This window comes from Pempheris klunzingeri, chromosome 2 (assembly GCF_042242105.1).
Source record: "Pempheris klunzingeri isolate RE-2024b chromosome 2, fPemKlu1.hap1, whole genome shotgun sequence".
NCBI lineage: Eukaryota > Metazoa > Chordata > Actinopteri > Acropomatiformes > Pempheridae > Pempheris > Pempheris klunzingeri.
In genome coordinates, this window is record NC_092013.1 from 665001 (window position 1) to 680991 (window position 15991).

Sequence of the window (15991 nt, forward strand, 5' to 3'; positions counted from 1 at the left end):
GCTCACAGGCTTCTCCGAGTTTCCTCTTAACACCCCTATGGAGCAACAGATAAACACAGACAAATAAAGGTCCGAGCAGTAAGAGAATGTTAAGACCTTAAATCAGGACCAGGCTTGGGAAAGAGCAGGGCTGGTTCTGTATGTGTGACAAAATGGTCCAAACGTCTTGTTGAAGTTAAACTGACTGTGTTGTGTCCAGGAGAAACAGACTGACGAGATCTTACTTTGAGTTTGTCTTTCCTCTGGGGTTACACCCTGAATCTGCAAAGGTTTCATTTACACTTTTGGACAATTGTACAAGAGAGAAACTGATTGTAAATGTATGCAGTGATTCAGCCAAATACTAAATTAATAATCAAGGTTATTGCTTGGGTTCAACATAATGCCAAAGATCCCGGTTCCACGGTGGCTGCCACACTTGGCCAACATTGATTTAAAAGGATAAGATGTCCGTTAGTGTGGATTACACTGAGCATGGGGGTGCACAGCTCCTCTTTGGCTGTCTAAAGCAGACATGCTAAACATGCTAATCTAACAGACAATGCAACAGTAAATTGTAGCAACACGTGTGATCATGTCATTATCATCTACCACAGTGTTACTGAGGATTAGCTGCCGATTCTCAGCTCACACCTATTTCAAGTAAATAAAAGCCTGCATTCTCTTGTGTGTCTGGCAGGTGTGAAGATGGAAAATGGGTGAATTTGCAGCCCTGTTTACATGTGTTATCTTCCAGCAAGTCGGCTTTACAGTGTCTCTCATTTGAGTATTATAGTCCACATGTTAATAACTCTTTTATCAAGCCTTAGAGTGGAAGTAGAAAAACCTGAAAATGGAAATCACATCCAGCCACAGAGGTTATAATCTTCATAATCAATGAAGTGAATTCATACAAGGTTTTCCTTTTTTGCCTTTATTACTCATGCTGTTTGAAAGGGTATTCCATTTGAAGGTATCTGGTAAACGGTCTTTTCCTCCCTTGCTCTCCTCTATATCTCATCTCTCTCTCTCCTTTTTCTGCTGAAGTTATGTATGCAGTACTGGCCAGAGAAGAGCTCGTGTTGCTACGGTCCCATTCAAGTGGAGTTCATATCTGCAGACATCGATGAAGACATCATCAACCGAATCTTCAGGATCTGCAACATGGCCAGGGTACTCACACACTCTTACTCAGCTGGCTCACAGTTTTCAAAGGAATGAGAAGTTTATTAAGATAATATGCAATATTACATTATGACTCCGATGTTGTCTCAGGTTAAAGGGAAACTTCACGTCTTTAACCTGATCTCTATCCTTGTGGAAAGGGCCTGTAGTTTGCTGATGTTCTCGATGTCTCTGGCACCAGCGCCATCATTTGACGTGTTCAGTGACGTAGTTGGTGACCAGGAGAAAGTGCAGCTTGTTTGTGCTTGGATTTCTAGTCTCTGGGTAAACATGGCATCCCTTAATGATCACCTGTGATGAATGTGATGGATGAGGACTCACTTTACAGGGTTTAGACTGGCTGGGATAGTCAGCCGTACTTACAGGAGGGTTTGGAAGTTGGGCATCAGAAGCTTGCACGCAATGCATCCTGGTAGACGTAGGCAGACTGCCTTCACTCCGCTAGCAGGAGAACTCAGTTTGTCGATCAATATATCAACACTGAGGTAGTGACTACAGTTATCGTCAACACTGATTGGTCATTATGTGAGCTAGAGTCAGCCTGCAGTCAGTGTCCTCACCCTTTTTCAGGTCGTCCTTTTTCTTCTTAATCCGTCTCTGCTATGTTCCTTTGTCCTCTCTTTATGTCACATTACCACAGATTGCACCGGTGAGGTCACTCACACCAGGACTTAGCCGTTATTGCTAAGTGGTCTGTAACTTACTGCAAAAACACTGTTCATAGATAAATTTAAGCTCAAAACAATGCTGAACATGTCGTGCCAAAAGTACAGGCAATCATGAGCAGCTAGAGCAGCCTCCACTCTTCAGGCTTCCACCAGACGTTGGGACCTGGCTGCAGGGATTCTGTCCCGTTCAGTCACAAGACGATTAATGAGTCCAGCATTGATGTTGGGTGATGAAGTCTGTCTCTCAGTCAGTGTTCCAGTTCATCCCAGAGGTGGTGGATGGGGTTGAGGCCAGAGTTGTGCTGGCCAGGACGGTCAATACAGAGGTATTGCCAAGTTGAACCAAAACAGAGCTCTCCCCAAACTCTGTCCAGACGGTGGAAGCACACTTTCCTTGAACTTTCCAATAGGCTGCAATAGCATGTGTTATGAGCTACAAAGGATTTTACCTTAGTCTTTGTTGTAATCTGTCCAAATAATTTGACCTCTCCAGACATATTTGTAGACTTTTTGGGACTTACTTACTTATGAAAATACAAAATGGTTGGCTTTTCAGAGAAGAACACTCGAGCATCCCTTTGTTGACCTTTATTTGACATCCAACAATAGATAGTGAGAACAATCCACCCAGAAATGCAATGTAGCAACACATAAAAGCCATTTTTCACTTCATGTGACCTATACTTTCCCCGAAGCAGCTGGTGGGATGAAACTGCAGCAAACTGACTTCACCACTAACACTGTAGCAGCCGGCAGAGTCCTGGTTTAGTGTGAATAGAGAGAAAATGGCGGCGTGGTGGGTGGTACAACAACAACAGAACATTTTGAAGACTGTCCTCTTGGCTCCTTGTTTCTTCCTCTTGTCCTCACCCACCTTTCCTCTCCTTTTACTTCCCCCATTATCCCTCTTTCCCCCTTTCCTTCCTCCCATCTTGCCTCTTCTTGTTACCCCCTTCTCATCTCATTTTCTCACCCATCCATGACGGTACAACTCTAGTGGCACCCTATCGTCTGCATGCTCCTATAGCGCTTAGTGAACTCCCCACTACCCTGCTCTCTACACTCTACCTCTCTCTCTCCTGCTCTCTCTCCCTCTCTAACACATCACCAGTCTAGCGTGAAATGGCTCATATCATCCCCACAACAGCACATCTCACACTGCGAGAGCAGCTCCCACCTAGCCGAGTCTGTAGCACCAACCACTAAGCCATCAAATGAAGACGGAGAGAGTGAAAGAGCGGGGGGGAGAAAAGGTTTTAGAGCGAGAAAGGAAGTACACAAATAGGAGGGAGACAAAATGAGTCATGAGGGGAAGAAATGCAGAGTGAGTGAATAGATAGTGTGAAGGAAAAAGGAGTGAGGCAGTGAAGAGCTTTGAAATAGGAGTTGATTGGAAGGGTTGTGGAGAAGAAGGATGTGGAGGAAATAGATTAAAGGAAAGAGGAGGTGAAATGGGAAGCAGGTACACTGGGAAGGAGAAGGGAGGACATCAGCAGCTACAGCTGAATCTGCTTCAGTGTGTAAATGTCAGTGTGCGTATGTTTGCAGAGCAGTAAATCAGTCTGACAGTGATGGCAGGTTCTGGTGTTTTAGGAGGTGGATGCCAGGCGCCTCGGGCCGACGACTGAAAACATTCTGTCTGCCATGAAACTGAATTAAACATTATAAGACGTCCTCTTTGTTGAGACCAGTCATATTTCTTTTGAAAAGGTGTTTTGTTCACAAACAAGAACTAATTGGAGAATAACGGTGTGCTTACACATGAACAGTGCTTTAAGTACATCATTACCAAATGAAGCCACGCTGAGGACACTGGCAGCTACAGCGACGCTGTGTTTGAGATCCTCTGTGGGCTCGGCTCAGATTAGTTTAAGTTTCTGGTGATGAAAGGAGACATTTCTTTCCTCCTGTAAACCATAAAGCAAACCTTCAGCCTACACTCATGTTTCTCCAGATGGTCACTTCAGGATTAGGGGACTTGAGTTGCTGCACTGACCACTGGCCAAGAGACACAGCGTGGGTCACCAGTGTTTGGGCAGGAGGGGGCAGAGACAGACTTCTGGATCTCAAATGTCAACAATCCTACCAAACTCCTCTGAAACCCTTGTGACCTGAGGCGCCCTCTGACAGGATTCTCAGCTTTCACTGAAACCTTCATATCTCAGCCTCTGCAGCAGATAGAAGCATGAAATAACACTTTGGAGAGCCTAAATCTTTGGCTGTCATTGGAAATGATTGCCTTTGCTCTGATGATCATAAATATTTGAAACAAAAACCTTTTGGAAACGCCTGTAACAGCATCAGGCAGGTCTGTCCTTACTCCTGACATTAGTGGTTCTTAGCGTAGTTCCTCAGTTTCCAGGCTTCTTAGGATCCAGCAAACTCACCAAAATCTTTCTTCTTCTCCTCCTGCACCCTCTTTTAAAGGGATCGAATGGGTCAAAGCACCATTTAGACTTTGTCAGAATAGGACAGAGAAAGAAAACTTTCCAATAATAAGATGCAAACCAGGGTGTCGTCCACTTTCTCTACGAAGGGTAAAAAAAAGGTGTTGTTTGTGTTACACATCCTGTAGCGGCGAGAAGGCGTATCAGGCGTTTACCCACTTTTACTATCCCCTTGGAATAGAGCATGATGTTGCCTCTGCTGGTGATACAGTGATAAAAATCCTAATTTCCAGCCCTCTCTCTTCAGCCACAGGATGGTTACCGCCTGGTGCAGCACTTCCAGTTCATCGGCTGGCCGGCCTACCGGGACACGCCTCTCTCTAAACGCTCCATCCTGCAGTTGGTGCGCAGGTTGGCCAAGTGGCAGGAGCAGTATGACGGAGGAGACGGGAGGACTGTGGTACACTGCCTGTAAGTCCAGCACACACACACACACACACATGGATGCACACACTCCCTGAAATGTAATGAAGTAGGAAGTAGGTGAAAGGAGGGCTGGAACAAACGCTGCTCACTGGGATGATGTGGACTGGCTGGTCTGTTTGTGCTGCTGTGTGTTACACTAATATTGTGTATTTACCCTTTAAAACAGACACGATGACATTAGTCAGACACTATGGCTCCTCGTTGTTTTGTATATTCTTGGGTGACACGCTGCAGATCGCCCACACTAAGCCTTTACATCTCATCCAGCCTCACTTCAAGCTATAAATCATCAGTGGTGTCACCACGTACAGTTCTACACATGGAAAATGTCCTCGGACAGCAGCTTCAGTTGTTGTTCTGAGGGGTGCAGGATACACAGTGTGTGTGTGGTAGTGTGTTAGAACAGCAGTAACCTGTGAAACATTAATGTCCTGTTAGCAGCACATACACAATAACCCTAATGAATGTATGTTTGCACACACACACACACACTCTGAGCACAGTGGAGCTGATAATGAGGGGCTGTAAAATCTATAGACGACAGATTACAGCAAAGTTCACAAACATTAACACACACACTCTCCAAACATTGCCTGAAGCACATCACTGGTGCTCATCCAATCAGCTTCCTCACAGCTCATTGGGCCAATCAGAGTTGGCATTGATTTGTTTTCCGAGCTGCTGTAGGTTTTGTTTCAGTTTGTTTTCTGTCTAATGAGAGTTTAGAACAAAAGCTGTTGTGGTTAAAAACACTTGTTTCAAAGAAAACTCAAAGAACAGCAAAGAAAATATGATATGTTCAATAACTAAAAGATTTAATAAGTATGCAGCTGATATATTTACAGATCTTGATGGCTTGTAAACTCTATATGGTAGGAAATCACAGTCACAGTGTTGGCAGCAGGGCCTGAATAATTTATCAATGCTGCTACCTAAAAGTAAAGTGACTAGTGGATCTTAACTATAATCGATGGTGAAACCCCTGGTGACTAGAGGATTATGGGAGGTGACAGAGATATTTAAAAAATCCTATCTTTGACCCCCAGCTCAAATCAATACCCAGAGCTATTGATTTCATTGGCTTAGCTCTGGGCTTAATGACTGGCATTTTAAAAGCCTGTACGTACGTCTGTACATATTTGGTTTCACAATAAAATGATAATGATGTGAAATTCAAATACTGGCAAATAAACAAAGCCAACAGAAATGGCAGCAAAGTGTCCCTTCGTGCTGCAGTGACTGTTTCGCTCAACCCCAGTAGATGTGAGTGACTTGGATACCAGCTTTGTCTGCCTGTAGCTAAAGACAGCGACGCTGGCTAATCAGCCCCGGCTATTGATTTCACAGACCCCATAATACCAGAGATAAGCAGAAACATGATGGTTCAATCAGTAGCTGGCGAACATTGATTATTTTTCTGCTCTTCACTTGGCCTGGAGGTTGGAGTCTGATGGGTCTTTAACGCCAAGCACATGTCTTATTTTCACCAAATCACACGGGGGGAACCTGGAGCAGCACACTTAACGCAGCAATCTGTCAGCATTGTGCTTTAGATAGTGGAGATGAACAGCAATATTGTGCTATCTTGTCCCAACAGCTTTCTAAAATGTTTACAGCATGTAGCAGCTCATATCTGAAATAATATCGTTCCAAGTATTCAATAAAGACCCTGACAGCTGTTTGTCTCAATCTTTAGAGCTCAGGATTTAGCTGTGACATTGTTGAACCTGATGTAAACACGAGCTTTACACATGGGAAGCGTTAAATATCTGTTTTACCACCTTAAAAACTGTAGGGACAAATACAGACAGAACCAGAGAACAGGCTGCACAGTGACAGCGAATGAGATTGGAGGTGTTAAGACATTAAAAGTACACTAACCTTTAAATTAACTCTTCTAATTGAATCTTATTGTCATGTTTGCAGATTCCTACCGATTATAAGAACGTTGTACTTACAAGGACTGTCAACTAGTCAACTAGTCAGTGCATGTTTCTGTCATTTCTTCATCTAAATACAGATTTTTCGTCCCTCCCCCAAATCCGCCAGCGTAACCCTGGCTAGCACCAAAGATACACTAGCATGATAAGTCAAGCTTTCACTGGTACTTAGCTTAGGGATACATATAACAGATAAAATCTTCACCAAATAAACATTACCTTTGAAACAGAGGACACTTCCCTCCATTTTTGCCAGAGTTACAGTGAAGAGCAGTACAGCACAGTGCAGCTTCGATGGGGTGTACTTTATGTGGACTGTGTGACATGTTCTTGACTTCCATGTTACAAGAGAAAAGGTCCATGCTGCAATCGTTCCTCTGATACTTTCGCCACGGTCTTAACGACAAGGGGTTGGTAATTATTCATCAATGCACTGGAAGGTTGAGGAAAGGTACGGAGGGTTCAGTCATTGTGATGTTTTGTGTATGGCAGATAGTTAGTGTAATCATTTTGCGGTTGACCTTTGGTTGCTCCCTTACATCCTCCGACATCTGAGCAATTCTTTTGTCGAGTACAATCTTATTTTAACCCGACAGTGCCAATGGACAAACATATAAACACTGGGGCTTGGGATAAAGTGAAATTTTCTTTTAACCATTTGCTGAACGTTTCAAGTGACGTCAGAAGAAAACAGGACATTCAGTTCATGTTGAGTTGACAAGAGTCTTTGGTCATTTCACTCAGGAGCGTGTAGAGACATGTAAGCTAGCGAATGAAGCAAAGATTGAGATCGTAGATATAAGAAAAGGTTTGTTTCTTTGATATTTGTTCTGATTGATCCTGATCGTGGCTCGTTGGTTAACGCTGAGGTTAATAAGCCGGAAAAACATCTCGTGCATTTCTATGCAAACTGTGAAAGTTATTCAGTTGCTTTGACCTAGAGCACCACTTGAGTCTTGACCTGTCTTGATTTTATTGGGTTTGGTGGTTTTTGCTCTGTAATTAGGTTCATACTGTTAATGTATTTTAGCCCAGAGATGTTTCTGACAGCACTGATGTAAAATGCATTTGCTCTTTCCTAGAAATGTTGTTTTGACACTGCAGCACAAGCATCTAAAACCTGAAACTAACATAAAGTGAAGAAAGCAGTGCATGGAATACCTATGAATTTTAAGTTTTAGTCTGAAATATTAACATCCAAAGCCAGTCTAATGAAGAGCGGGGGCACTGTGTTCCATTCTAAAACAGTTTTATGTATTCACACATGGAAAAAAATGTTAGAAAACCTGAAAATAACTAGTTCACGAGGTAACGTTATCCCTTTGTGTTATGAATATATGAGTAAAAAGGAATAAAAGCATTAAATTCTAGACCTTGAGCCAGAAAAGGAATGTTAATCACCTGGAAAAGTGACCTCTAATCCAACACCATCTAAACATCGAACCCTGATTGGACAGCAGTAGCAGCTGTGGCGTCGTGGCTTTGCTAGTGCAGTGGGTGCTTTTTGTGACGGCTGCCACTCCACCTCTCAGTGCCTCAATGTTTTATTCAGTCTGAGTACTGAAGGGATTCAGCTGGAACCAGCTGAGACGGGAAAGTGTGGAGCTCTTTTCATGCTGTGTGGTCTGAATGCTGACTGGCAGACCACTGATTGGGCCACATGGCCAGAAAACACACAATATATACATGCAAATATGTTTGCATCACCTCCGTATGAAGTCTGAAAAACTGAAGTTTAAGGTTTAAATAGGTTTGAAATTAATTAGTAAGGCTCATATTCTTTTGCTCCATGCAGTGACAGGTTTCTTTGTGCTGCATGTTCAAGCTGTCACCTGCCGTCATTCTTTATCTCATTTAATCTTTTCTCACTTTTATTTTTGTACTTTTTCCACTTTTGGTAGCACGAAAAAAAACCTCCTACTGTCTCCAGTGCGACAGGCTGTATTAGAAGTTCCACTGCAGATTGTTAATGTCAAAAATCATTTATTTGGAAATAAATGATTTAAAATGCCACAAAGCAACACAGTTTTAAGACCAGTACAGGTAGTAATTAACCTTCTGTTCCACAAGCAAAATGTTAAAGATTGTTACTACTTTGCCCACTAATTTAAACACACACACACACACACACACACACACACACACACACACACACACCTAAACACACACACACACACACACACACACACACACACACACACACACCTACACATACACACACCTACACACACACACACACACACACACACACCTAAACACACACACACACACACACACACACACACCTACACATACACACACACACCTACACACACACACACACACACACACACCTACACACACACACACACACACACACACACACACACACGTCACATTCATCAGTTCCCTATTTAACGTACCTATTTTCAACATCTGAGCTGAAATTCCAGCTTGATTAAAATCAACATTCTGGTTACAGTGATAACTCTGTGGTTACAGTGATAACTGTGTGGTTACAGTGATAACAGTGTGGTTACAGTGATAACTGTGTGGTTACAGTGATAACTCTGTGGTTACAGTGATAACTCTGTAGTTACAGTAATAACTCTGTGGTTACAGTGATAACTCTGTAGTTACAGTGATAACAGTGTAGTTACAGTGATAACTGTGTGGTTACAGTGATAACTCTGTGGTTACAGTGATAACAGTGTAGTTACAGTGATAACTCTGTGGTTACAGTGATAACTCTGTAGTTACAGTAATAACTCTGTGGTTACAGTGATAACTCTGTAGTTACAGTGATAACAGTGTAGTTACAGTGATAACTCTGTGGTTACAGTGATAACTCTGTGGTTACAGTGATAACAGTGTAGTTACAGTGATAACTCTGTGGTTACAGTGATAACTCTGTACTTACAGTGATAACAGTGTAGTTACAGTGATAACTGTGTGGTTACAGTGATAACTCTGTAGTTACAGTGATAACTGTGTAGTTACAGTGATAACTGTGTGGTTACAGTGATAACAGTGTAGTTACAGTGATAACTGTGTGGTTACAGTGATAACAGTGTAGTTACAGTGATAACAGTGTGGTTACAGTGATAACAGTGTAGTTACAGTGATAACTCTGTGGTTACAGTGATAACTCTGTAGTTACAGTGATAACAGTGTAGTTACAGTGATAACTCTGTGGTTACAGTGATAACTCTGTAGTTACAGTGATAACTCTGTGGTTACAGTGATAACTCTGTGGTTACAGTGATAACAGTGTAGTTACAGTGATAACTGTGCGGTTACAGTGATAACTCTGTAGTTACAGTGATAATTCTGTGGTTACAGTGATAACTCTGTGGTTACAGTGATAATTCTGTGGTTACAGTGATAACTCTGTGGTTACAGTGATAACTCTGTGGTTGCAGTGATAACTGTGTGGTTACAGTGATAACAGTGTGGTTACAGTGATAACTGTGTGGTTACAGTGATAACTCTGTGGTTGCAGTGATAACAGTGTAGTTACAGTGATAACTCTGTGGTTGCAGTGATAACAGTGTAGTTACAGTGATAACTCTGTGGTTACAGTGATAACTCTGTGGTTGCAGTGATAACTGTGTGGTTACAGTGATAACAGTGTGGTTACAGTGATAACTGTGTGGTTACAGTGATAACTCTGTGGTTGCAGTGATAACAGTGTAGTTACAGTGATAACTCTGTGGTTGCAGTGATAACAGTGTAGTTACAGTGATAACTGTGTGGTTACAGTGATAACAGTGTGGTTACAGTGATAACTGTGTGGTTACAGTGATAACTCTGTGGTTGCAGTGATAACAGTGTAGTTACAGTGATAACTCTGTGGTTGCAGTGATAACAGTGTAGTTACAGTGATAACTGTGTGGTTACAGTGATAACTCTGTAGTTACAGTGATAATTCTGTGGTTACAGTGATAACTCTGTGGTTGCAGTGATAACTGTGTGGTTACAGTGATAACAGTGTGGTTACAGTGATAACTGTGTGGTTACAGTGATAACTCTGTGGTTGCAGTGATAACAGTGTAGTTACAGTGATAACTCTGTGGTTGCAGTGATAACAGTGTAGTTACAGTGATAACTGTGTGGTTACAGTGATAACTCTGTGGTTACAGTGACAACTCTGTAGTTACAGTGATAACTGTGTGGTTACAGTGATAACTCTGTGGTTACAGTGATAACTCTGTGTTTACAGTGATAACTGTGTGGTTACAGTGATAACTCTGTGGTTACAGTGATAACTCTGTGTTTACAGTGATAACTGTGTGGTTACAGTGATAACTCTGTGGTTGCAGTGATAACAGTGTAGTTACAGTGATAACAGTGTGGTTACAGTGATAACTCTGTAGTTACAGTGATAACAGTGTGGTTACAGTGATAACTCTGTGTTTACAGTGATAACTCTGTAGTTACAGTGATAACAGTGTAGTTACAGTGATAACTCTGTAGTTACAGTGATAACTCTGTGTTTACAGTGATAACTGTGTGGTTAGCAGCTGATTCCTTTGTGTGTGAATGACAGTTTTGACCCTTCTGATCTCCCTCTGTAGCCTCTCTGTCTCTGTCTTTGTCACTTGACTGTGAACATATGCCAGATTGGGGTATTTACCTAAATGGCAGCTCATTCTGAACCTAGAAATGCTGCCTTGTATAAAACCAGTTGTGCCACACAAAGGCAGAGATGCTTTAAAGGCAGCCACAACAGAATAACAAATCTTGCTTCTTATGACCTGTTTTATTAAGCTTTATTCAAACCCTCTGAGTGCTGTCTCAGTTTAGGGTTCGTAGAGTTCAAGAGCATTTTGAGAGGCCGACACAATCAACCCGAGAGCAGCAGCAGGAGACTAATTCACAGAACTCACAGAAAAGAGACATTACTTTCAACAATGAGCACGTTTTTAAAAGCAGAGCTCCCACAGTGATAAAAAGGGGAAAGCAAGTCCTGCTGTCCTATAAAGGCAGTGAACACGCTCCCAAATACTGGAGGTGATTTCACTTCTTCCTGAATTCTCTCTCTTCTTTTTCTGTCTCCTGCTTCACCCTCATCCTCTCCAGCTTCTTCTGTCAGTGAGCAGCAAGATGATTCTGACCTGCTCACCTGCTGTTGGCTCCCAGGATGACAAAGGTGTTGTTTATTGATGAAGATCTTGTTATTCTCCCCCCTCTCCTCCCTCTCCCCCCTCTCCCCCTCTGCAGTACTGGTGGAGGGCGCTCCGGAACGTTCTGTGCCATCTGCAGCATCAATGAGATGATCCAGCAGCAGAACATCGTGGACGTGTTCCACACCGTCAAAACACTGAGGAACAACAAGACTAACATGGTGGAGACTATGGTGAGGACACACACACACACACACACACACACACACACACACACACACACACACACTCCTGAACACAGATTTATGTCCCCACAGCATGCTGCACCAACACACACACACACACACACACACACACACACACACACAGACTTCACACAGTTTGCAGGTGGTTCTCATTATGGAAACTCTCCAGGAGGTCTGATGATTTAATTTGACATGAAGCATTAACTCACATCAGACACACACACAGTTAAACAAGCAAGTGCGCCTCCTCACTTCCTTTTTATGTTTGTGTTCAAACTTTATAATCAATTATTAATGTCTTTGTTCCCGATCGCACGTATAGTTTTTATGTTTGCAGTCTTCCTTTCCTCTCTCCTGTGTGTGGATGAAAACATGTGTATTGAATTTAGTAGAGCAACTTTTTGATGCCCGATGCTCAGGGAAAGTTTCATTTAGAAATATTTGACACTGAAATAGCGATGACTTACTTCTGGTTGTGCTCCCTCCACAGGAACAGTATAAGTTCTGCTATGAAGTGGCTCTGGAGGCCCTCAGCTCCTTCTGATTGGCTGCGGACTGAAGTTCTCTTTTCCTGATTCGCCGTTGGCGCTGCCTGTCATTCTCAACGCAACACCGGGACACACAACGTGTGAAAACTGCTTTGTGTTGCCTCGGACCCGACCTGTGAGCATGTGTGCCTGTGTGTGTGTGTGTGTGTGTGTGTGTGTGTGTGTGTGTGTGTGTGTGTGTGTGTGTGTGTGTGTGTGTGTGTGTGTGTGTGTGTGTGTGTGTTTGAGAGTGTGTGAATCAGAGGGCATGTTTGCGTGCTAGCATATTCAAGTGTGTATCTGTGTGTGCCTGCGACAGCACACACACACACACAACCTGTACAGAAAGGGGAAAAAAAGCAACACACACACTGGTGATTTTCATGTGTGTGCTGGCTTCAGGGGGACTTTACATGCTTGTACAAAGAAAAAAGAAAAAATGATATGTTGAAAAAAAAAATCAGATGTCTAAAAAAAAAAAAAGCGCCTCTTTTTCCTTCTTTCTCTCTCTGTCCTCTGCTGGGCTGTGATGTGACTATTGTACAGTATTTCCTTTTTAGATATATTCTACGCCTTGAATGTTGTCTCCCTGTGAAGGCTGGATGCACACTGGAAGATTCTTTGGGATCATTTAGTCGAGGTTCAGGTGACCTGCGGTGTTCATCCCCCCAGAGTGTCTGTAGAAAGGGAAAGAAACGTGCATGTTGTCAGTGATCGAAAAAAAGAAACTACAGACTCTTGGTAATATTTCTGCCATTTTTTTTCATGAGGACCTCGACTGTGTCAGCATTAAATTCTAATCATACTGGTAGCTGGTAACACACATACTGCATCAAGGCAAAGCCTTTAATGACTTCCAGTTTCACTGGAAACCTGATTATAAATACAGTTGAAACAGGAAGCAGCATGTCACAGGCTACAGTCTGTGGACGAAACAAATCATGGCTAAAGACCAAATGTGTTGATGTTGTCTGTGCTCCAGACTTTGTCAGGGGAGCTGTGAGGGGAAAAAAAGGTTTAGAAATGTTTTTGGATGGCTTCATGTAAAGTCTTGTCCGAATCTTATAGTGTGCATCCATCCTTACTGTAAATAAGATAAGACAACCACAGTCAAACAAACAAACAGACAAACATCACGCACCAGACACATTACAGAGAAAGCTCATCATTTCCAAACAGTCTGTGTCATTTTCAGCAATTATAGTTGGGAACAAAGTCTTATGTTACCTTGCTGCAAAGTGTCCGTTTAGACATGTTTTTCAGATATATATTTTGGATATTACACATTTAGCTGATGCCCACAATCAGAGAGATCGAAGTGAAGAAGCAGATTTTAAGACAGAAGAAGGCTGTTTGGATTGAACGCTCCGGGTTACATGACTGTTTCAGCCCTGCTTCTCTTATGTGGTATCAACTCCACTCACATACACACTCACTGAAACCAGATAAAGAAAAACTGAACACCCCGACACCACTAACTTATTCTACTGTCTTTGTCCAGGTGCTTTATGGTTCTACGTTCAACCTGATCTTACAGAGAGAAATCTGTGAAATGATCATGACCTCTTAAACACTTAGATTTACATGTTAGCACCACCAAACTGTGACATATGATACGACCATTGGAGAATATCAGTGTCATCGAAACAATAACAAACATGCAGTTAATGCTGTGAAGTGGTTTGGTTAGGTTTAGGCAGTAAAACTGCCGGGTCATAGTTTAAGTTAACTTCAGTATAAGTTAAGTTAACTTCCTTCCGTACGTATGGTTTGGGCTAAATTAAGTGTAGGGATCCTTAAATCGTTGGGTCTGCTGTATATGAAAAGGTTCTTCCAGTAATGTTAGTTAAGCTTTGGTGCTATATGAACAAAGGTTAGTTGAAGTTTGTCAGTTACAGACCAGACAGGAGGAAGACTTAAGATGTGGCATCACTTTCATGGGACACCAGCAGCTGTCTCCTGGGTGACAGTCCATCCTCCCTGCAGGGACCTTATGTACGGCAGCTGACTACCACTGCACACTGCATGGTGTATTTGAACCAGTGTCCGCTAAATGACTTTCCACGCAGTGTGAAGAGCTCATGGTCATTTCACATATTTCTGTGAGAGCAGGCTGGATGAATTATTCACTGAAATCAAAACCGGCTCAATCATGTTTACCTTCATCCCTCCTGAACTGCAGGCTGGCAAAAGCAATCGATTACTAGCCTGACATTTGTTTTTAGTTGGATGTTGCATGAAGGTACATAAAGTTAGAGCTGCGTCGTGTTGGTTTGGACTTTATCTGGCCCCTCCCAGGGCAGGTGGGGCTTCTTTGAACACACACGTTGACCTACTATCATTCACCCGAGGCAATGCTACCATTGTCGGCTTAGTTGAGGAGCATCAGCAAGGCGGAAAGAAATATGCAGGAAAACAGCATCTTTCTTCTCATATATATTGAAATCAGACAAATCTCTGAAATAGAAATGAGTTTAAATCGCCCATAAGATAGACTAGTTAAGTTTCCTTGATTAAGATCAGATGTAGAAGCCACATTATGTTCCATTTAATGCAATCTGGACGATTAGACCGTTTCCCCTGGCTGCCGTCTATCATTATAATGACGACACAGAGACACTGTTCATCTGCAAACAGCCTCAAACAAGCTTCTGCCTGAGCCCGCTCAGGTGTGCAGGTTTAAAAATTCATTTGACAAACTCACTGATAGGAAATGACTTCAGCTGATGATTGACCCCGGGGTGAACGGCGGTTAACACCGCTGACAGTTCAGATGCCACCGCGGCTCAAAGGATCCGAGGTGGAGAGCAGGAGTTAATGAGTGTTTAACAGTCTGGGACGCTGGTCTCTGCTTCCCTTTATCCCCTCATGTGATCACACCTGATCAGTCTTCTGACATTTCTATATAGTTTTCCGTATAGAAGATGTGAAGAAGACTAAATAACGAGCTGCACTGTGTCATGTCAGAGCTGTGATCACATTTTGGGATTATTTTAGCCTCTTTGAGGGACTGAAGCCGTTTGTGGTAACATGACAGAGAAAAGAACAAGAGGGCTTTGTGTTCACACAGCGTCTGTCAGAAGAATCACTGACACCATTTTGTCAGCCCAGATCTTAGAGACAAAGACAAATAAATAACCTAATTATAACCCATAATATGATTTACTTTTATGGCTTCAGCTCATACAAGCGTGTGTCAGAGTTTAGAGGCGATGGATGACCCAGTTTGGATGGAGCCTTTTCACCCTTTTCACTGAGGTGGACATCCCTCATTTGTTCGGTTCGCTCGTAGGTGTCAACGCTCGCGGCCAGAAGCGGCATTCTTGTGACAAAATGTTGTGGCAAACCGTTGAGTCTGCGCTTACCTTTTCTTTGTGTGCTGGAGTCCGGTCGGGCTCGCTAACGGACCTATCGAGGCAAAGACAGTTAGAGTGTTATTGAAGACGATGTGAATGCCAGAAGTGTTTCT

At 42.7% G+C, this 15991-nt stretch overlaps 1 protein-coding gene across 1 annotated transcript in view; it reads left to right on the forward strand.

Moving 5' to 3' along the window:
• ptprt (protein tyrosine phosphatase receptor type T) overlaps positions 1-12539 on the forward strand; it is a 288666-nt gene extending 276127 nt beyond the window's left edge. The window contains exons 34-37 of the mRNA XM_070844851.1: positions 1027-1152; positions 4527-4690; positions 11848-11983; positions 12486-12539. Of these exons, the coding sequence (XP_070700952.1) occupies positions 1027-1152; positions 4527-4690; positions 11848-11983; positions 12486-12539 (480 nt within the window). The remainder of the gene's footprint in view (positions 1-1026; positions 1153-4526; positions 4691-11847; positions 11984-12485) is intronic.
• Positions 12540-15991: the final 3452 nt, after the last annotated feature.